General features: G+C 41.2%; 1 protein-coding gene across 1 annotated transcript in view; it reads left to right on the top strand.

The window, feature by feature from the left end:
* LOC124135268 overlaps window positions 1-7,659 on the top strand; it is a 31,402-nt gene extending 23,743 nt beyond the window's left edge. The window contains exon 6 of the mRNA XM_048396297.1: window positions 7,213-7,659. Within this exon, the coding sequence (XP_048252254.1) occupies window positions 7,213-7,475 (263 nt within the window). The 3' untranslated portion in view covers window positions 7,476-7,659. The remainder of the gene's footprint in view (window positions 1-7,212) is intronic.
* Window positions 7,660-24,514: the final 16,855 nt, after the last annotated feature.

Genomic DNA, 24,514 nt, shown 5'->3' with positions numbered 1-24,514 from the left:
ATTCCCACAGGTCCATTTTTACAGACGGGTCCAAGGATGGAGGCAAAGTTGCAAGTGCCACCATAATTGGATCCAGAACTGTCTCCTCAAGAATTCCAGATTCTAGTTCAATTTTTACTGCTGAGGCCAAAGCTATCCTAACAGCTTTGACCCATATTTAACAACAAAACCAATCTAAAAATTTCATCATCTTCTCTGATTCGTTGTCTTGCCTTCAGGCACTTAAAAGTGTCTCACCATATCAACCTATTATCCTTGACATTTTAAAACTATATAGTGATCTTTCTGTTGGCCAATGTGACATCGTCTTTTGCTTGTTACCAAGTCATGTAGGAAAAACTCGATGTAACTCAAAAGTCGATGCTGCAGCTAAAGCAGCTCTTGACAAATCTTTGTCTCCAGTTCTGATCCCGTACAGTTTTCCACGGGGTCTCATGCAAAAGAGGTGGGTGGGACACCCAAGTAGGAAGCAATAACTACACGAATTGAAACCAACAATCAGTCATACCTACTTGCGTTGTCAGTCAAGACATGACGAGGTCGTTTTACGACAATGTTGTATTGGCCACAGTCGGTTTACCCACGAATATCTGCTTAAGACAGATGAGGACGAACCTCCAAAGTGTATCCCTTGTGATGTAAGGTTCACCGTCAAGCATATATTGCGTAAATCTGAAAGATCTCTTTTCCGTGTCAGCGGGCATTTTATTATCAGCTATTTGAAAGAAAATGGTCTGTGTAATAAATTATAGATACGAGGGCTGGCTGAAAAGTTCTAAGCCTAACTGTGAAAGACCAAGTCGATGGTTTTCATTTATTTCTCCACATAGTCCCATTCCAGGTTTACACACTTTTGCCAGCGATGCTGCAAGGCCTGGATGCCGGTCAAGAAGAAATTTTCCACCCTAAAAAAGTCATTCACAGCGGAAATGACGTCATCATTACTAGGAAAATGGCGGCCGGCTAGTTCCTTTTTCATTTTGGGAAAAAGGTGGAAGTCTGACGGGGCCAAATCGGGTGAATAAGGGGGGTGGTCAATGAGTTCGAAGCCACAATCATGGATCGCTGACATGGCAACCACCGATTTGTGAACAGGAGCATTGTCTTGGTGGAACATTCCCCGTCGCTTAGCTTTGATAGCTTCACGCAACTGTCTCAGTAGGTCAGCATAATATCTTCCATTGATTGTCTGGCCTTTTTAAAGATAGTCAATCAGCAGAATACCCTTGGAATCCCAATAGACTAAAGCCATCACCTTTCCAACAGAAGGAACTGACTTGTCTTCTTTTTTTTGGGGGGGGGGGGGGGGGGGGGCTGGTGATTCCGGATGCTTCCATTGATTAGACTCAATTTTGGTTTCTGGTTGAAAGTGATGAATCCAGGTCTCATCCATGGTTAAAAATAGGGCCAAAAAATCATCGGGATCTGCTTCAAAACGGCATAAATTGTCACGGGACGTCAGGAATCTGACAAGTTTCTGATCCGCTGTCAAGAGCTTTGGCACCAATCTTGCAGAAGGTTTTGTCATTCCCAACTCGTTGGTGATAATGTGCTCAACCCTCTCATGAGAGATGCCCACAACACTGGCAATATGTTGAGTGGTGAATCGTCGATCATCCATCACCATGTCATGCACCCGGGTTATGTTTTCCGGAATGGTTGCTGTTGAAGGCCTTCCTGGACGCGGATAATCGTCAAGGCTGTCTCTGCCACGCTTGAATTCCGCAGCCAACTTCTTTACAGTGGAAAAGGAAGGGGCATCCTCCCCTAAAGTGGAGACCGTGTAAGCATGTATCTGTGTTGGAGTTAGCCCTTTCAGTTGCAGGTACTTTATGACTGCCCTACAGCCAGTTTTGGCCATTTCTGGTGATTTCAATGGGTAGGTTCACCAGATGGTCTGGTACAAAGACAATAATAACACCACAGTTGCAGTTCTTATGTCTATGATTCATTAAATGATTGTACTTGTTGGTGGCAAAATATCCCACTTAGGCTTAGAACTTTTCAGCCAGCCCTCGTATGTATGTGAATAATTATATACTTGTTTTTAAGTTTGGTGTGATGCTATTATGAACTGACATTATTGAAGGCTCTGTCCAGGGGGTTAAAGTATTATTGTCCCCCTATGTGACACGTACTCCTATCATAATCGATGTAACTATCATTAACCAGTGTTTTTAAGCCTACTCAATTCCGCGTATTTTTTAATATTGGCTATCATTGTGTACAACTACCAGTAGCTAAAGTGATGACGTAAATCCTGCTGGGTATCATGCAGGAAGCAGAGGTACTGTAAGTCCCCATGCTCCCCAGCGAGGTTGCCTAGCGTTAACGTTGGTGTTTTAACGACGTTGAATTTTAACTCACTCACTCACTCACTCACTAGAATGAACATTACACCAACATGCATGCAGGGTAACGATTTAACGTCCTCTAGTATGTCTCTTAGAAAACCTTTTCGGGACTTATTGCTGTACGTTAATTAGTTGCATGTATTACTTAACTAAATGTATAGACACTATTTTGATATTTGACAGTTACACGTGGTATTTAGCGCCGTCTTTCATTTATGTTTGGTTTTAGTTAATATGACAACGTTGGAGTGTCCAGTGGATGTGCCAGCTGGATACGAGATAAAAGGGAGTTTGGAGTATAACACGTCGCTATATTTCTCCTGCCAAGGATGCAATGGACAAGACACCTGGGGGGACTCAGAATGTAAACCGGACGGCACGCGGGATGAAGTTACATTACCAAACTGTACAGGTAGGCAGATGTAGACATTAATCGTTGCAAAATATACAAGCATGGTGTGCTTTGTTTTTACATCTTAGTTAACATTCATATCAATGACGTTTTGATAAATTTCCATGAAGCCAGCTACAGCGGTGTACAACTGAAAAAATATACCCGCCAGCATGAGAACATACATTTTGCCGATCCCTGTATATCCGCAATTCAACATCATTACAGTGAAATGTATATTCACATTCCCGTTAGATGTACGTGATGCACACAGCCTTAACATATACGAATTATCATCTGGAGCTGCCCTGCAAATATGGGAAGAAACAAACGCTTCGCATCTCAGTCTCTTTTGTTTTCAAATTGTGGTAAATGATAAATATGGCAGTTTGATTGTCGGCTCCATTTACAATTCCACACTCGAGTTCATAAAACTGAACCAGTGAAGATCCGGGGTAGAATAGGTCTTCATGATCAGCAACCCATGCTTGCCGTAAAAGGCGACTATGCTTGTCGTAGGAGGCGACTAACGGGATCGGGTGGTCAGGCTCGCTGACTTGGTTGATGCATGTCATCGATCCCAATTGTGTGGATCGATGCTCATGATAATTATCACTGGATTGTCTGGTCCAGACTCGATTATTTACAGACCGCCGTCATATAGCTTGATATTGCTGAGTGCGGCGTTAAACTAACAAATGACATCAAACTGGATTGCCTTCCCAGTTTTCAGCGTAAAATAGAAACTATACATATCTAGATCAAGTAGATTTTCCACAATTGTTTTTAAGTTGGCGATGTCTTAGTTTAGACGTACAGTTAAATGTATGTTCATATCTCTTTTATCTCAATTATCGAAAGCAAAAGGAAAGGGGAATCGATAAAAGATCATTGAACGTCATAGAGGTTTCCAGATTATGAACAGGAGAATCCAACACAAAATAAAGCTTCGATAATAATACAAGCACTTTGAAGCAATCTCTTTGTTTTCAGTTTCGTGTCTAAACAGTGACAAGTCGTGTCCATCAGGGATGGACGACCAATGTTTGTTCCGGCCCGTAACGTTCTGGGAGAAATGTGGACAGTCATGTGATACACCAGCGCTCTGTCACCGTAAGTAACAAAAGTGCCTCTCAGTTATCTTCTAGTTATCTCCAAGACAAGTATGACAGGTCGGACGTCACAAATAAAATAAATACTCATATAACGAAAGTAGGATTTCCTTTCCATAAATTTATTCTCTTATAATCAAATCTCTATCATCAGAGGTTAAGAGGAAAATGTGTCAAACATGAAAGCAAACGTCGATTAGCAAGATCATAACAAAGGAATTGTTTCATAGTTAGACCAATGCATGGGGATGCCGTGTGACAAAAAAAAACTCTCCACAGGTCTTTATTTCAACCAACAGTCTACTTTCCCTTTATGTCAAGCAGCTCCATCCTTTCGTGTCGACTTTTTGGACTTTTTGTTTTTTTTGTTCAGGTTAACAATTGACTTGCCTTTGTATGTTTTTGTGACGGGTATGTTGTGAAATTCATTCCGTTAACTACAAGATATCATAATATCAAAAGTAACATGGGGATAATATGATACAATGAAAATCGCCACATACAACTATTTATCTGCCAGCATGTGCTTGTTGAAGGAGAATCTGGAGAGTCTGACTGTCAGTGTGGCATCTATGCCAGGCACGGACGATGTGAAAAGGAAGCTGCCATCCGGGACATTGTCTGCCCTTACACCTGCTCCCTTAGGGCCAGTGAGTAGCCTTCAATTTCCCCCATGAAAGAGGGTGTTAGTTTTTACTTTTATTCATTATTTTAGTCCACACCGAGCGGGCGTTAAATGTGACATATTAATATTCATTGGTGATAATAACGATATACATAATTCTACTGAAATTGTATAACCTGAAAATTTGCCTAAACATTGTCCTCGTTGATTAAGGGTGTTTGTATCAGGACCTTTTGGAAATCATTAATTGTTCAAATAAAAAAATATTTTAAGAAATTGCAGTTCTAGATATGGTCGAGAATATAATGTGTGAAAGTCCCAAAATATGATTTGACGGAATAAATGTAGGTCCTAAAGCAGAAAGCGAAATATACAAAAAAAACATCACTACCACCCACATTCACACTGACACTACCACCCACACCATACTCACTTTCACATCAATAGAACATTCTCACATCCACTCTCACAACCATACTGACATCCTCACCCACGTCCACACCCACGAACCACCGCCTCCGTGGTCATGTGGTAGAGCGTCCGCCCGGAGAGCGGAAGGTCCAGGGTTCGATCCCGGGCCGCGTCATACCAAAAGACGTTAAAAGATTGTACTTGTTGTTACCCTGTCTGGCGCTCGGCATTAAGGGGCTAAAACAAGGACTGGTCGGCTCGGAGTCAGTATACTGTGTCTGAGTGGGGTATTCATGTTAAACTGCGGCATGGTATCTCAGTGAGCTAGCACTATAAATCGGCATCAGTCCGGACTAGTACAAGCAGCCACACACACACATACACGTGCATGCACGTCGCTATATAAGTGCAATAATCTTGGACGCGACGTTAAACCCAATTTTTCCTCACCTCACCTCACACCCACGAACCACACACACGCACCAGCCCACCACACCACCAAAAAAACCCACATAAACACACACATTGCCGAAAAATAAATTTTACAACCATAAAGCAATGATATTTAATAAGCCCAATTCCGATAACATTTTCAGATATAACCTGTGGCGATCCAAATATCCTCTTCCCTCACGCAGTGGCCTCACTTCAGACAACACCCCACTGGATGGACAGGATGTCCTTCAAGTGTCAGCCAGGCTTTATGAACATGGGTCCCTCCTCATGGGTGGGCTGTAGTATCAATGGAACGTTGACTCTCAAATACAATGCCCATGCACCACACTGTGTCCGTAAGTTATTCTTCGCTTTTAATTATTTGAATTTAAGATTCATTGGTAACAAGAAGTATATCCCAAGCAACACATTTTGACATGCCTGGATTGACTTGCTGGTCCATGTTCTTACCTTTCTAAAGTTGTCTGTTTTGGCAAGATAACCCCAATGGTCAGTTATCAGGAAGAACGTCTGATGAATGCTTTAACTCGTCGCTCAAAGCGTGATCTTCACCAACTGATTTGTTGTGGGCTAGTACAGACTGGTACTTACCTAACTATCCCGCTGGTACAAGCCCTTACTGACACACTGGTACTTACCTTACTAGCCCGCTGGTACAAGTCCTCGCTAACACACTGGTACTTACCTTACTAGCCCGCTGGTACAAGCCTCACAAACACACTGGTACTTCCGTTACCAGCCCGCTGGTACAAGCCCTCACTAACACACTGGTACTTACCTTACTAGCCCGCTGGTACAAGCCTCACAAACACACTGGTACTTCCCTTACCAGCCCGCTGGTACAAGCCCTCACTAACACACTAGTACTTACCTTACTAGCCCGCTGGTACAAACCCTCACTAACCCACTAGTACTTACCTTACTAGCCCGCTGGTACAAGCCCTCACTGACACACTGGTGCTTACCTTACAAGCCCGCTGGTACAAGCCCTCACTGACACACTGGTGCTTACCTTACTAGCCCGCTGGTACAAGCCCTCACTGACACACTGGTACTTACCTAACTAGCCCGCTGGTACAAGCCCTCACTGACACACTAGTACTTACCTCACTAGCCCGCTGGTACAAGCCCTCACTGACACACTGGTACTTACCTAACTAGCCCGCTGGTACAAGCCCTCACTGACACACTGGTGCTTACCTTACAAGCCCGCTGGTACAAGCCCTCACTGACACACTGGTGCTTACCTTACTAGCCCGCTGGTACAAGCCCTCACTGACACACTGGTGCTTACCTTACTAGCCCGCTGGTACAAGCCCTCACTGACACACTGGTACTTACCTAACTAGCCCGCTGGTACAAGCCCTCACTGACACACTAGTACTTACCTCACTAGCCCGCTGGTACAAGCCCTCACTAACACACTGGTACTTACCTTACTAGCCCGCTGGTACAAGCCCTCACTGACACACTGGTGCTTACCTTACTAGCCCGGTGGTACAAGCCCTCACTGACACACTAGTACTTACCTCACTAGCCCGCTGGTACAAGCCTCACAAACACGATGGTACATGACGTCAATGACACGACAGCCCATCACCTCAGTAACACAGCGGTACACAATGGTTTAGTCTGAGGTCACCCGATGTTACATGATCTCACTAACACGTTGGTAGACCTTTGACGTTGGTTGACATCATTTTTCCTTACTAACAAAGGCCCATGTACTCTTTGACGCGATGAAAGATGGCACACCAATCTATCTTGTCGTTGACGGTAACAATGCCTCCTTTTAAGAACTTAGTTAAACGTGTCTTCAATACATTCACACTATTTATCATATACAATGCTATTCCATTTCAGCGGAAAAGATATATAGCATGTTCAGATACACTCCAAAGGCGATCCGTCTAGTTATCACGGAGACTTTTCCTGCTAGATCAGGCTTCGAGTGCGCTGTTGCATGCAGAGAAAGATCGTCATGTATCTACTTCATCTTTGAGAACAACAAGTGTGACATCTGCAAGCTGCATAAGACAACAGGCGGAGGAATAAACATGTCCGGGAAGCAACTCTGGCAGAAAGTGTTACCGACACAGTATTCTCGTGACTTTGCAACTCCCTAAGGTGTATATCTTTCGATACCAATTGAACCTTACACTGTGTCGTACCCTAACCATATCTGTCGAACAAAAATAAACTGTTGCATGGCTTCTCAGTCGGTTACCACTATAAAATTCGGCATAAGTCCGGACTACTGCAAGCACACACGCACGCACGCACGCACGCACGCACGCACGCACGCACTCACGCACGACAAGAAACCAGCCAAAATGCTGGAATTGACAAATACGCCCCGAGTTACGCTTTGGAATGAGTAAGCGAGTGAGTGTGGTTTTATGCCGCTTTCAGCAATATTCAAGCAATATCATGGCGGGGGACAACAGAAATGGGCTTCACACATTGTACCCATGTCGAGAATCGCACCCGGGTCTTCGGCGTGACGAGCGAAAGCTTTAACCACTTGGCTACCCGACCGCCCACATCATGGAGAGAAGGAGAGGTCCTCAAAGACACATTCTGGTACAGTGTCACATCTAAAACGGAGACAAGGGCTGACGATATATTGTTGGGGTGCCAACGGGAGTTCTGTGCCGTTCTTGGCTCAATTTACCATTGATAGTTTTGATTTTATACCCACTGAAAGAAGTGGCTACAACACGGAAAACTCGTCCTCTGACGTCTTAAATTTTGGCACATTTTTCGATTTGCACCAATAGCATATCAGATGTGGGTTTTGTCCATACAAGACACAATATAGTGTGATTATGTTATTACAATTTCTTGTTATTATTTGAACATGTCGCCTGTTCTGTTTCGTTGTTGTAAAAAGTCTCGTGAATGTCTATGAGTAACAAAGAAGTTCCGGTTTGACCAAGGTCACGATTCACTCTCCTACCCAGAGTTCCATGCGACCGGCAGCCAGCTAGCATAGTACCTCTGCCACAGGCCAGCGCCATGTGACGATTCGTCACATCTTTCACAGTCCATTCAAGATATTGCATATGCTTTTCATCCGTTTCATGTTTGACAAGTCTACACATTTTCATAAACAAATGTCAAAGAATGGTTAACTTTCATTGAGAAAGTATGCAAATACGTAAAAATCTACTTGTTTTTGCGTAGTTATCCTATGTTTACATTGGATGTACGGCTCCACGTGCTGTCATCGAAACCCAACGGTGAGCTAGTGACACGGTCACTTTGATGCATAAATATATATTGTCATGCAACTCACTGTCGCAGTTGTAGTAGCATATCTATATAGTTATGCAAAACAATATGTGAAGCGCCCCCAAATACTTGCATTAGTCTGTTCTATACTGATTTCTGAAAAAGCGCGTTTGTTTACAAACAAGAGAAAAGTCCGGTCACGTGATATGCAAATTAGCCTGTGGCAGTGGTGTTATGCTGAGTCACCACTGCGACGGAGTGTGGTCACGATTGTCTCATTAAAACGGATAAACCGAGATCAACCTTGTACGACATACGTGTGACGTACGAAGTAAGTATCTCATCACATGTATCTTCATCACGGGGGTAATAAAGAACAATACGTCTTTGCGCATGATGTTTTCATATTGTAATAATTTCATACTTTGAAGTTTACACTGTTTCTTTCATGCTGATTGGCTGAATGGGTAGTCACGTGATCTGATATTTGGAGTACACACAGCTGTGAACGGACAAAAAAAAGTTCACACGATGTGAACAACTTTTTGTGAAATTGATCTTTCCAGGGTTTCCCCGAATTCTCGATCGGTGTTAACGATCAACTCGTTTTTTCTATGTTCTTTTTAATCCCTGCATTTATCAGCAATATAATTAATTTAGTATTGGTCTTGTAACATTTCATCTGACTTATAAATAAATAAATGCTTTGGTCCTATTGTTTGATGTCGTCTAGCTGCTACATGAAAGAAAATGGATTGTCCTTACGGTGATTTGGATATGGAATGGCTATCTATCAATACTAATAATGCAAGTAAAGAAAATTAATTCTGTAAAATTACTGAGGTGAAACGAAATTGATTTTTTGAACGATATTGACTTTGACGCCTCGCAAGCTCGGAGGTTTAACAGGTTTACCAGCGCTTTTAAATCGTTCACACTTCAATGAACCCATCCAAACTGACGTTCAATTCTTAAATGTCATACATGCTGCAGCTAGCCGAAACGGTCACGGGTCATCTCCTGTCTGACCTTGGGCAGTTGATCCAGTACCCGATACTATGGTAACTCATTCACGTCGTCGGTGCTGTGATGGGGTACAACAACGCAGTCCTTTCACAGGCACCTTTTCAATATATTTTGGTGTTTATTGATAAACGCGTTTATGTTATTAAAATAACATTGACATAAGAAATCTCATACAATTCGTTTAATAACATATATATATATATTTTGAAAATCACAAAATCTTTTCCATGATATTTACAAAATCGTTGCTAAATCAGAGTCCGTTGTTCGATTCTGACTATATCATAACCATGCATGTATGAATCACTATCAAATTGTGATGATACCATGTGTTTGTGTAAGTTGAGCCTATCCTGCCCCACCGGAGGCTCCTGTTACAAAAACATGCAAAGGCAAGTAAATTGTTCATCTGAAAACAAGGATCACGGTGAAAAATTACTTCGTTCGGTATGGGACAACCATTGGTTCACCGTCGGATTGCAATAACCTGTCGCAAGCTTAGCGCGATCGAGGGAACGATGTTCCTGAAGTGTAAGGTGCATGTAACAGGAAGCGATTGTTTCAGCATTGGGGTACAACGTGTACTCCTAAATATCTTGTGCTGATCATTTAAGATGAGCGTATCAATTACGATAAATGATATCCACAAATAGATCAGTGAGTAGCGAGTGAGCGAGTTGGGTTTAACGCCGCTTTTAACAGTATTCCAGTTACATCGCGGCGTGTCAGCTTAATGTGGGAGGAAAGCCCGAAGTGATGCAGGTCGAAGACGTTTACCACTTCGGTGAACCCACGAGCACGGGTATGGTGCTGACAGACCTAGAAACATAATCGGGGCGAACCGAGATTCGAACCCACAATCATAGGTTTCTGGCGTGCCCAAGGGACGCAACTCTGCACAGCGAATCGCGGCGCCTTAGACGACTGGGCCACCCGTGCCCCCAGATCAGTGAGTACGGGAGCTCCTCGAAAGAAAACTGTAGAATAAAAAGGTTAATTCTATACAAAGTAAGACATTACTCTCCGAACCTAAAAAACACCCCCAACATTGGTGAAACTGTTGGCATCCTCAAATAGATGTTTTTTCAGTGAAATCGCACTGACTTATAACGATTGGTGAAACCCATAATCACTAGCATGATGCTGAAAAACAGAGACACATTATCAGGACGAACCTGGAATCGAGCCGGCGATCATATGTTTTTTGCACGCCAATGGGACGCAACTATACACAGCGACATACAGCACGACTGAGACACCCGAAACCCCTTGATGACAAAAGCTGATACATGTTGTTCAGTGTGATGAGATGCAACCGCCTGGAAAGATTATTCCGGCGGATGGAAAAGTTGCAGACCTGGACCCTCCGCTACCCTCATTACCACCCAGGTTTATGTCCCCATTGAGTGTTTGATGTTTTAACGCCGCACTCAGCAATATTCCAGCTATATGAAGGCGGTCTGTAAATAATCGAGTCTGGACCAGACAATCCAGTGATTGACATCATGAACATCGATCCGCGCAACTGGGATAGATGACATGCGTCAACCAAGTCAGCGAGCCTGACCACCCGATCCCGTTAGTCGCCTCTTACGACAAGCTAATCGCCTTTTGCGGCAAGCATGGGTTGCTGAAGACCTATTCTTTTGAATGTTTGAAGTGCTTCCTTACTGATATCAAGTCTCCGCGGGTTAGAAGGGACCTAAGAATGCAATTGAATGTACGCTGAAACTATGGCATGGATGACAGTTGCCTTTCTGAGCGTGATCATCTTTGTTTTTGTTGAAAAAGCGCACGGGTTGTTCATTCACTCCTCAAAGTGGCAGACTTAGATTCTTCCATTAAAATAATTGGACCTGACATAATGTCAGCTAATACCTGTTTCACACAATAGTTATTTCAAACAGTTCTTAATTTCGGCACAATTAGACATGGAGGTGACGTGGTTATTCTATTCTGCCATGACATTTGGTGAATCATGTAATGTCCTACATTACATGATGAAAATGTCCACCATGCCATGGTTCAAAAGACCCTGCGCCGCGATTCGCTGTGCAGAGTTGCGTTCCTTGGGCACGCCAGTAACCTATGATTGTGGTTTCGAATCCCGGTTCGCCCCGATTGTGTTTCTAGGTTTGTCAGCACCATACCTGTGCTCGTGGGTTTCACTGAAGTGGTAAACGTCTGAGACCTGCATCACTTCGTGCTTTCCTCCCACATCAAGCTGACACGCCGTGATATAACTGGAATACTGTTAAAAGCGGCGTTAAACCCAACTCACTCACTCACTCAAAAGTCCCTGTGCCAATGACATGGTTAAATTCACAATGGAACAGTTAAAATAACGTTGTTAGGCTGGGACATTGTGTAATGCTGAATGCGTGAATTATATCAGTAATTTATCAGTAATCGCTCTTGTCATACAGCCTTGTGGATAAATTTTGTCATTTTGAATCAATTTGCAAAGATGAAAATATGCCACAAATGAGGAGGTCTCCTTGATCTCTTTTTTATTTCTAGCTCAGGTTTGCAAATCAGCAGAAGAGAATTGGCCATGTGACAATTATTGAACGAAATCATATCACATAACTGGAGTTTAAATTGCCAAATTCCCATTGTTTGATATTACAAATTCGAGCAGAAAATTTGATTCGTTGGCATAAAGTGAAACTAGGGAAATGCATCAGGCATCATTATGGATACGTCATTCTTGTAAATGACTTCCACACGGGTGGCCCAGTCGTCTAAGGCGCCGCAATTCGCTTTGCAGAGTTGCGTCCCTTGGGCACGCCAGAAACCTATAAAATTTGGTTCGAATCCCTGTTCGCCCCGAATGTGTTTCTATGTTTGTCAGCACCATACCCGTGCTAGTGGGTTTCACCGAAGTGGTAAACGTCTAAGACCTGCATCACTTCGGGCTTCCCTCCCACATTGAGCCAACACGCCGTGATATGACTGGAATACTGTTAAAAACTGCGTTAAACTCAACTCACTCACTCACTCTTCCACATAGACTGTATCTGCTAGAAACCATTTTCGAAAGCTTAACTGAGGCCCTTCACGCATTCCCCGACGATTCAAACTGGCATTCTCCTACGTTTGGTGGGCGACAGGACACCTATGAGATACCTACTTATTGGTTGTCTTAAATAGGTATATTCATTATATGAAAAATTACAGTTTCATATGACATTTAAATGAATAAGATAATGTGACACATTTGTAGTGTCCAGTGGATGTGCCAGATGGTACAAGGTTAAAGAGAGTTTGGAATATGTTTTATGCCAAAAATGCAATGGACAAGACAGCTGCGGGATTCAGAATGCCACCACATCTGGCGGATGTTTCGCATTCTCCAATGTACAGACACTACATACAATATTCACCTCTCCTTAAAAATTTGGCATCTGGCATTGCAAACAGTCGTACTGAAGATGTTGTCTCTCAATGAGACATATCGTTAATATGTACGAACGGGTTATACTCCTGAAGCAGCTGCATGAATTCATTTCAAATGGACATCTTTTAAGAGATGAATCCTGGACCATATAGTCACTCACCACTATATGGTAGAGTGAGTGAGTGAGTGAGTTTGGTTTTACGCCGCTTTTAGCAATATTCCAGCAATATCACGGCGGGGGACACCAGAAATGGGCTTCACACATTGTACCCATGTCGGGATTCGAACCCGGGTCTTCGGCGTGACGAGCGAACACTTTAACCACTAGGCTACCCGACTGCCCACTATATGGTAGAAGTAAGACATGTTTTAATACTATTTTCTAGGAAGGACTTTCTTTATATTCACAGAAATTATTTGAGAGGAGAATTAATACCTGGTGAATGTGAGTTCTCAAAAAACGCCAAGGGTTTGCTTGATTATTTATCTCAGAAAAGGACCAAGATAAATTTGATTTTTCGTCTTTGTACACCACTATCCCACATAACTAACTTGAGGAAGAACTTGATTCCTTGACCCATGGAGAATGTGTTACTAAACGTGATGACCATAGGTATAGTTTCAAATCTTCAAAGTTTAATGAGAAAACAATATGTGAAATGTGTTTCAGCCTTTGGTTTCTACATTTCACAACTTTTCAGGTACAACCGCGCGGGCTTTTCCTACGATGATTTTAAAGAGGTCATGCTTAAAAGTTGCTTAAAAGTTCCTTGATCATGGCTACAACATTAACCAACAAAATCTTTCAAAACCTTTTAGAACAGTTTCGAATTTGACGCATCAGTGACTAAAATGATTTCGCTATTTTGAATTGCACCTTATGTTTCCGTGATGTGCCAGGTGAAAAACTAACTTGGCCTTGCATGTATTTGTAACGGGTGCCACCGGTGTGGCAGGATACACTCACCTTTTTGTGAACAGCTGATATAATTACTGTTTGATAGTTATTCAAAGACACATGCTCTTGACATACTAGTAGTCGGAATTGTACACACGACTCGGCTAAGAATATTGAAATGGTTTGTCGCTTTTATTCAGTTAAAACTAGCATTACTTCATTGATGCAATTGTTCATTAAACATGAGTAATTAAATTGAACATTTATTATTGTGCGAAAATTTCCATGAGGGGCGCAGCCTCGAGTGCTTCATTGTCACTGCAGTGTTTTATTGTATGGTAAACAACGACCACAAGTCGTAATACTTATATGAGATATCAACATTATGTAAGGCTCTCTTAGGATGAGACCCGTGAAGATTCCGAGGTAGAATATGTCTTCAGCAACCCATACTTGCCGTAAAAGGCGACTATGCTTGTCATAAAAGGCGACTAACGGGATCGGGTGGTCATGCTCGCTGACTTGGTTGATACATGTCATCGATCCCAATTGCGTGGATCGATGCTCATGCTGTCAATCACTGGATTGTCTTGTCCAGATTCGATTATTTTACAGACCGCCGTCATATAGCTGGAATATTGCTGAGTGCGGCGTTTACCAAGAAACAAACAAACAAACAATAAAACATCATCCCACTGGCTGGACAGGAGCCAGGCTATATGGACAGGGGCAACACTTCCTGGTTGGCCTGTGGTTTCAGTGGAAGGTTGATTATGTTACAGTACGTGGCTCATACACTACATTGTGTTCGTAAGTTACTCTTTACTTATAATTCTTAGAACTGTAGATGCACTGGAAACAAGAAGTGAGGTGCTGAGGTGAAATGGTTTAAAGATTATTGCACTTATATAGCGATGTGTGTGCGCGTCCGTGCGTGCGTGCGTGCGTGCGTTCGTGTGTGTGTTTGCTTGTACTAGTTCGAACTAAAATACTGTCGGAATCGCTATAAACAATTGCCTGTTATAAATGGAAATAATTTTTTCACAAAATATTGCTATTGTTATATCGAGTAAAAATTCCAACGAAAACAGCAGGTTCAGATTTCAATGAGGGAAGTCGGAGGTGGACTATAGAAATATGTGACTCCGTGTAAAACATCCACAATACACAAGTCAGTAGGAGACAATTCTAGATGTGCATCTTATAAAATAACAATATTTGTTTTGACAACACTGCTCCCTTGATGTATGTTGCATTATACGTGCATAGCTACAGCCTTGGTACACGACATGGAGTCTGTAGCACATGTATTCAAGTTCTTTACACTTGAGAGAGACATAGGGAGTGACTGGGTGTATTACTGAACTGCCTACGTTCTGGGGCTTGCTTACCAACAAGTCTACCGTGTGCTTGATAAATAAAACACAGAACGCAGGGGGGTCGTCTCAAAAACAAAACAGGGACGTAAAAGGATATTAGTCAGCTTTGATCCATTTTAAAAGTTTTACAAGCAGTATGACCCCCGTCTTGAAGTAGACTTCGGAAGGATATTAAAGACACAATTAATGTTTCCCTGACTACATTAATTAATTCACTCCACGAGATGTGATTTCAATACCATGCACGTAGCGATGACCGAGCAGTTTTCAGGGGAGAGTATTACATCCTGTCTGTGAGTTCCCATAATCTGCGCACCATTCATGACTATCGGCTTCCAGACCTTTTACCTTGATGAAACCTGGGTGAATAAAAATCATTCCACTGACTTAATGTGTCTACCGTCAGATGGACGAAGCGCACCCATAGTCCCAACAGGTAAAGGTTATCGTGGCATTGTTTTGCTCACCGGAACCCTGATCTGGGGCTTAATGATAGATGGGAGCTAGTTTTCAAGAAAAAATACCTGGTGATTATCATAAGGAAATGAATGGTGATGTGTTTATAGACTGGTTGGAACATCAGCTGATGTCAAATCTAAACAACCCCAGTGTCATTGTCATGGATAACACCAAGTAATATAATGTCCGGGAACCAGATACAGTAAACTACGTTTATAACGAACACGCTTATAACGAACTGACGGAAATAACGAAATGTATTTTGATCCCGTCCTTTTGCTGTATATTTGCTGTATATATGCTTACAATGAACTACGGTTATAACGAACTAAAATTAGTGGTCCATTTGAGTTCGTTATAACCGTAGTTTACTGTACTGCCATGCCAACCATGAGTATTCTGAATTCGGCCTGCAGGAGTATCTAACATCTTGCAATGTCCACTCAGACCATCTGAACCAAAGTTCAACTCAAGGAGAAAATTCATATATTTATTCTGTTAAAAAAACAAATTTTGTTTTAGAAAGAGGCAAAATTAAGAGAAAACATGCATACGGCATCGGTGTCATATTATATTCGTGAGTTAGTGCGTACCTTTCAACTTATGAACATCACTAGTAGTTAGTTAGATAGAAGTTACAGTTTACAATGTATGAAGTAAAATATCTACGGGCATCAAAGTAATCAGCATTACAAATATACAGGACAGATAGGATGTGTTTTGACGAGAAGAATGACTTAATGTTAACATAACCTAGTATCATGTGCGATATTTAGAAACGACATGATGTACAATACATACAAAACCACATAGGGCAATGACTGAGTAAATGCGACAGAAATAATAATACATAGGGCAATGACTGAGTGAGTGCGACAGAAATAATAAAACATAGGGCAATGACTGAGTAAGTGCGACAGAAATAATAATACATAGGGCAATGACTGAGTGAGTGCGACAGAAATAATAAAACATAGGGCAATGACTGAGTAAATGCGACAGAAATAATAATACATAGGGCAATGACTGAGTGAGTGCGACAGAAATAATAATACATTGGGCAATAACTGAGTAAGTGCGACAGAAATAATATAACATAGGGCAATGACTGAGTGAGTGCGACAGAAATAATATTACATAGGGCAATGACTGAGTAAGTGCGACAGAAATAATATGACATAGGGCAATGACTGAGTAAATGCGACAGAAATAATATTACATAGGGCAATGACTGAGTAAATGCGACAGAAATAATATTACATAGGGCAATGACTGAGTAAATGCGACAGAAATAATATTACATAGGGCAATGACTGAGTAAGTGCATCAGAAATAATATGAGATAGGGCAATGACTGAGTAAATGCGACAGAAATAATAAAACATAGGGCAATGACTGAGTAAGTGCATCAGAAATAATATAACATAGGGCAATGACTGAGTAAATGCGACAGAAATAATAATACATAGGGCAATGACTGAGTAAGTGCATCAGAAATAATATAACATAGGGCAATGACTGAGTAAGTGCATCAGAAATAATATGACATAGGGCAATGACTGAGTAAATGCGACAGAAATAATATTACATAGGGCAATGACTGAGTAAATGCGACAGAAATAATATTACATAGGGCAATGACTGAGTAAGTGCATCAGAAATAATATGAGATAGGGCAATGACTGAGTAAATGCGACAGAAATAATAAAACATAGGGCAATGACTGAGTAAGTGCATCAGAAATAATATAACATAGGGCAATGACTGAGTAAGTGCATCAGAAATAATATAACATAGGGCAATGACTGAGTAAGTGCATCAGAAATAATATAACATAGGGCAATGACTGAGTAAGTGCATCAGAAATAATATAACATAGGGCAATGACTGAGTAAGTGCATCAGAAATAATATTACATTGGGCAATAACTGAGTAAGTGCGACAGAAATAATATGAGATAGGGCAATGACTGAGTGATTGCGACAGAAATAATATAACATAGGGCAATGACTGAGTGAGTGCGACAGAAATAATATGAGATAGGGCAATGACTGAGTAAGTGCGACAGAAATAATATAACATAGGGCAATGACTGAGTGAGTGCGACAGAAATAATATTACATAGGGCAATGACTGAGTAAATGCGACAGAAATAATATTACATAGGGCAATGACTGAGTAAATGCGACAGAAATAATATTACATAGGGCAATGACTGAGTAAATGCGACAGAAATAATATTACATAGGGCAATGACTGAGTAAGTGCATCAGAAATAATATGAGATAGGGCAATGACTGAGTAAATGCGACAGAAATAATAAAACATAGGGCAATGACTGAGTAAGTGCGACAGAAATAATATAACATAGGGCAATGACTGAGTGAGTGCGACAGAAATAATATAACATAGGGCAATGACTGAGTGAGTGCGACAGAAATAATATGAGATAGGGCAATGACTGAGTAAGTGCGACAGAAATAATATAACATAGGGCAATGACTGAGTGAGTGCGACAGAAATAATATAACATAGGGCAATGACTGAGTGAGTGCGACAGAAATAATATAACATAGGGCAATGACTGAGTGAGTGCGACAGAAATAATATGACATAGGGCAATGACTGAGTAAGTGCGACAGAAATAATATAACATAGGGCAATGACTGAGTGAGTGCGACAGAAATAATATAACATAGGGCAATGACTGAGTGAGTGCGACAGAAATAATATAACATAGGGCAATGACTGAGTGAGTGCGACAGAAATAATATAACATAGGGCAATGACTGAGTGAGTGCGACAGAAATAATAATACATTGGGCAATAACTGAGTAAGTGCGACAGAAATAATATGAGATAGGGCAATGACTGAGTAAATGCGACAGAAATAATAAAACATAGGGCAATGACTGAGTAAGTGCGACAGAGATAATATAACATAGGGCAATGACTGAGTGATTGCGACAGAAATAATATAACATAGGGCAATGACTGAGTGATTGCGACAGAGATAATATCACATAGGGCAATGACTGAGTGAGTGAGTCTGGCATAACTTCACTAATACCACGGCGGGGGACACCAGAAATGGGTTTCACACATGTTACGTATGTGGGAAATTGAACCCGGTTTTGCGACGAACGATTTACCACCGCCGCGACAATTAGCCTCTCGACCATCTTTTTTTTAAAAGTATATAAAAATAACTGATGTACACTGTCACGATATATGATTACTGACCACACGACATATTTAGCTTCAAAGGTATTTGCCTCAAACAAGTTTAGAAACGTTTCTAAATTCGTTACTTACAATTATGTGTTATGAATCTTATCCCTATACATACAGACCCATATCGATGAATCTGTCTTGTTCGGTAGCCTCATTACTAACCAGCGTTGAGAAAGCTCATATTCTAATTTTTATCCAACAAGTATGTATACAGAACAATGTGATTCTCTTCACACTCAGTTTAAGACACACATGTGTTTTGAACCAGTCTCTCCCTCTGGGCCCAGCTCAAACCATTTCTGAAAACTGTCTTCTTCCCACCACAGTTCAATCCGTCGAGTATCCCAGTAGCCTACAGCAAGAGTCTTGTTAAAAATGACCATTGCTGTTGGGCTGGACCATTCAACAGTATCCATGTATTCGGGATCCTCATCGCTGTCCAGAATCTTTCGCCATATCTCATCTCCAATATTGTAATAGAGAATTCGTGCTGTCTTGTCCAGGGTAAGTGTAGCAGTAATACCCTCATCATTGACTAGTGGGTCTACGAGTACGGCTCCTACCTTCTTACCTGTGTAGTCGATCTGTTCGATCATGCTTCCACCACGGAGAAAAACAAACACACACCTTGAAATGTCGTCAACAGCGATTCCTGATGGCTTTTGTTTTATTTTGTATTCGACCAATCTACTGTTTTTCGCGTGGTTAAGCGGAACCCGCACAACGTAATATTTCTGTCTTCGTGTAACCTTCTCTATGACATAAAGAACATTTTCCCTCGTGTCTATCCCCAACGAAAAGCAGTGCGCACATGCTTTAAACCTTTCTGTCTTCCCGCTGATTAAGTTTATTGTGTTAATGGCACTGCGATCAGTAACGGTTGCCGTGAACAGCAGCATCGTGATAGGGTGATATGCAATACCCAGGATCCCAGGTGGGGATTTCAGCGTCCATCTTGCTTTACTTGCAGTGTCAAAAACTAAGATATCCCCAGACTTGTGTTCACCAACAGCCAGTCTTATTCCCGAGTTGCCCTTGTTTTCATCTGTTGCCGATCTGATGCATGAACACTGGGGTTCATCTTCCTTGTTGTTAAGGTTGCTTATGATTTCTGTAAGCAAAGAGTTTTCTTGTTCGAGTTTATCCATTCTTGTTTTCAAGCCCAGCAACTCGTGTTTCTCTATCAGGAACATGTTCTGCAAGTATTTCATCTGATGTTCGCGGGACCGGGCAGTGTCATCCAGTACTTGTTTCTTGATATCTTGGGTGACCTCAATTCGCCAACCCTCTAACTTGACATTTAAAAGATATGCAATAACAGTGCTGTCCGAACTGGTCACAATGCCGACAGCTATTAAAACAACGCAGAGTCCAATGACAAAAACTCTTGCAGCGTCCATACTGATCACTGAATATTTCACTTTGTGAATACGCGTAGAGGAGGCTCGATATTGTTGTGATGTAGTAGATGTGAAGAGTCTCTACTTCAGTGGCCGGATGCAACGTCTCCTGTTCTACGTATTTACGTCATGTCCGTGTTGGCCGTGCGTTCAAAGGTGGTTTACACGAGAAACGTGTTTACAGAGGCCAGCATGTTTCACTGAGGCTAAGCGTTTGATATCCGAATATGAACTGAATGGCTTACTTGATTTGCTATTTACAAGATGCTGATTAATTCCCTTTGCATATACGATATGATACTGAGGTGTAACAAATGGGGTGCAATCGCAGTGAGACATCAGTTAATTTATGCTATCCTAATGAAGATATGAGTCGGCGAACTAACAGTGAGTAAGTCAGAGGGCAACAAGTCATATCCAGATTAAGACTTAAGTCTAACGGTGAAATGTAAGCATGTCGCATGCTAAGGTAGGAGTCTGAGAGAACACATGTTCATATCTCAACATGAGTCAACGATTCAGTGGTTTGAAGTCAGCAGCTATCATGTCATGCGCAGAGATATGAGTTAACAAGTCAGTGATTAGCATATCATATTAGCCTGTCAACAGTTATGTCATAGCCAAAGATATGTGTCATCGAATCAACAGTTAACATGTCATATCCTAAAATATATTTACCTGTCAACAGTTATGTCATATCCAAAGATATGTGTCATCGAATCAACAGTTAACACGTCATATCCTAAAATATATTAATTGAGTCAACAGTTATGCCATATCCAAAGATATGTGTCATCGAATCAACAGTTAACATGTCATATCCTAAAATATATTAATTAAGTCAACAGTTATGTCATATCCAAAGATATGTGTCATCGAATCAACAGTTATCACGTCATATCCTAAAATATATTAATTAAGTCAACAGTTATGTCATATCCAAAGATATGTGTCATCGAATCAACAGTTATCACGTCATATCCTAAAATATATTAATTAAGTCAACAGTTATGTCATATCCAAAGATATGTGTCATCGAATCAATAGTTAAAAGGTCATATCCTTAAATATGTTGTCGAGGCTTCAGTTAACACGACATACCCCAAGACCTGGAGCATCAACTCCACACAATTACATCTACCTCAGTGACTACACTGTTACAATGCAAAAGCTATATAATATTCGACATTGTTTGCTGTACCCAACTGCGCTCGCTCACCCATGAAATGGTCATGGCGCATGAACATCTTTGTTAAGTCGCCATTACTTCTGAGCAGAGACGGATCCCACAGGGATGGCAGATGGAACGTTTGGTTGGGACTCAGGTCATCCTACAGTCGTCTAACCACGTAAGGAAATCCTGGCCATGTGAACCCCATTGAAGCACTCAGAACACTTCCTCCTTCCCGTGAGCCCACAATGTGGAGAGTGGAGTGGATGACGCGACTTCCCCTCCCCACTTACTTCCGCTTTGCTCGTAGATCTTATCATATACATTAAAGTTGCAACGGCACTTCCGTAAATATGACGAATATAATACATAAACGTTGGAGAATAACCAGTCATATCACGATTACCAGTCGAAACAGATTCCATTGAGCGTAAAAGGCAAAATAGCGGGGAAAAGAATATGACTTGATTACTAAAAATCAGTTTTGACACCAGGTGTTCGCGAAAGAAATCTCTACTACTATAAGCAGAGAATGTTGTACGATTCTGACTATATCATAAGTATGTATTAATGAATGACAATTAATTGATGATACCAGTTGTGTGCGAAAATATACAAAGCGAATTCCGGCGCATAAGCGTCTTGGCAACCCTTCTCACCGTGAGTGTGATCTGTCTGTCCATGCATGTGGTAGATATTTATGACGTATATGACGTACCCAAGAACGCAGAACAGATAATAACCAGACAGATTTAATAGACAGGGAATTGTTACATAACATTTTCTGTATATTCCTGCTTAAACAAAGAGCATCGAATTGTATTTCCGAAGACAGTTTGATAACAAGGAATTCAAAGAAATTATGTTTTTTGATGAATATGTTACACAGTATCCCATTCCTTTTGTTCAAGGAATGAGGTCACGGATTATTGACGCTCTCATAGTGCCAATATTTCTTTATATGACGTGTCAACTACATTCTCAAATTTCACCATGAAGCCAATCACTGGCCAATGACTATTCAATCATGCAGCTGTCTACCAATTACGCAGAGTTCAATCACTTATTCACTTACTCACTCGGGAACGGTTTGATCTTGAAATATTGCTGATCCCATAGTTTTCTGTAACGTGTATATTTTGTCAAAAGGAACTGATGGGCCCATGTGCAGATCACGGCTGTCCCCCTGGAAGTCGATGTAGTGTGCATCGTGTGACACAAGCGGCAATGTGTACGGAGGGTAAGCATAGGTTGCTGGGAAGCTAAATTGTAATAATGCAGTGAATAGTAGTAACAACTGTGTAATGACTGCACTGCGGTGAATTAAAAATTAGAAATGCGGCAAATTGTAAAACCTTAAACCTGCTTTAACTAACACAGTAAAACCTGCATGTACGGGTATGGTTCTGCCAATAATTGATCATATTTCCGTGTCGTACACCCGTCACATTCTTTACAAACTTTAACATTACAATATGAATTGATAGGCAATCAAATATGTTCATATTGTTCTCCCCAGTTGGTGTCTATGTATGTTCTGAAGCAGATTTTCCAATCGCAACCTGCACTTACAAATTATGGGCGTGGTTACGAATACAATTAACTTTCACGAGTCGTTGTGGGTACTGTATGTATAGAACAGACATAATACTGGTGTGTATTTCATTGTGTTCATCTTTAGCATTTTTTTTAGCGAGTTACCTTTTGCGCCGCTTTGAACAATACACAATCTGGGAGGAAGCACCCAAAGTCATACAGACGTTTACCACTTTAGTACATGCGACCCCCACCCAAACAATCCAAGAAAAAACCCATGTATGATCAGCAACTCGTTTTGTGCCCAAGCTACTGCGTTATCATACATTGTTTCTATTAAACAAAATATTTCAAACCGTGTACAAAATTCTACAGAATGCCAGTGACTTATTTTATGCTTTAGTCTCTGTATGCTTCATGCACAAATATTGTTCATTCAAGTCATTTTACTTAATTTATCACGAAAGAAGTGTTAATTTCTATGGCACCACGACCTACTTAGATCAGTTGGTTGAAGATGGTGACCAAACAGTCTTTCTTGTCGACAGCGCTGTCGTAGTTGTTGTCGTTGTAGAGGTTCCGGATGCAGTGTTGCCTGGTCTACTTGTCCAGTTACGATTATCAGTAACATGAGATATAACTTTTGATATGAACAAGTTAAGCGAGATATGACTTTTGATATTTACGAGTGCCGTGAGATATGACTTTGATATTAACCAGTTCCTTGAGGAATGACTTTTGCATCGAGCCGCTCCATTAGATATGACTTTTTGTATCCGTGCACTCTGTGGTATGACTTTGTGTATCTCTCCACTTTGTGAGATATGACTTTGTGTATCGCTCCACTCTGTGAGATATGACTTTGTATATACCTCCACTCTGTGAGATATGACTTTGTGTATCTCTCCAATCTGTGAGATATGATTTTGTATATATCTCAGATCTGTGAGATATGACTTTGTATATACCTCCACTCTGTGAGATATGACTTTGTGTATCTCTCCAATCTGTGAGATGTGATTTTGTATATATCTCAGATCTGTGAGATATGACTTAGTTTGTATATATCTCCACTCTGTGAGATATGACTTTGTGTGTCTCTCCACGTTATGAGATGTGACTTTGTGTATCTCTCCACTCTGTGAGATATGACTTTGTATATATCTCCACTCTGTGAGATATGACTTTGTGTGTCTCTCCACGTTATGAGATGTGACTTTGTGTATCTCTCCACTCTGTGAGATATGACTTTGTGTATCTCTCCACTTTGTGAGATATGACTTTGTGTATCTCTCAACACTGTGAGATAGGACTGTGTGTATCTCCCCACTCTGTGAGATATGACTTTGTGTATCCATGCACTCTTTGAGATATGACTTTGTGTATCCCTCCAATCTGTGAGAAATGACTTGTATATATCTCCGTTTT

Source organism: Haliotis rufescens, unplaced genomic scaffold (assembly GCF_023055435.1).
Source record: "Haliotis rufescens isolate VD_foot unplaced genomic scaffold, xgHalRufe1.0.p SCAF_15, whole genome shotgun sequence".
Taxonomy (NCBI): domain Eukaryota; kingdom Metazoa; phylum Mollusca; class Gastropoda; order Lepetellida; family Haliotidae; genus Haliotis; species Haliotis rufescens.
This window is presented reverse-complemented; position numbering and strand designations above follow the sequence as displayed.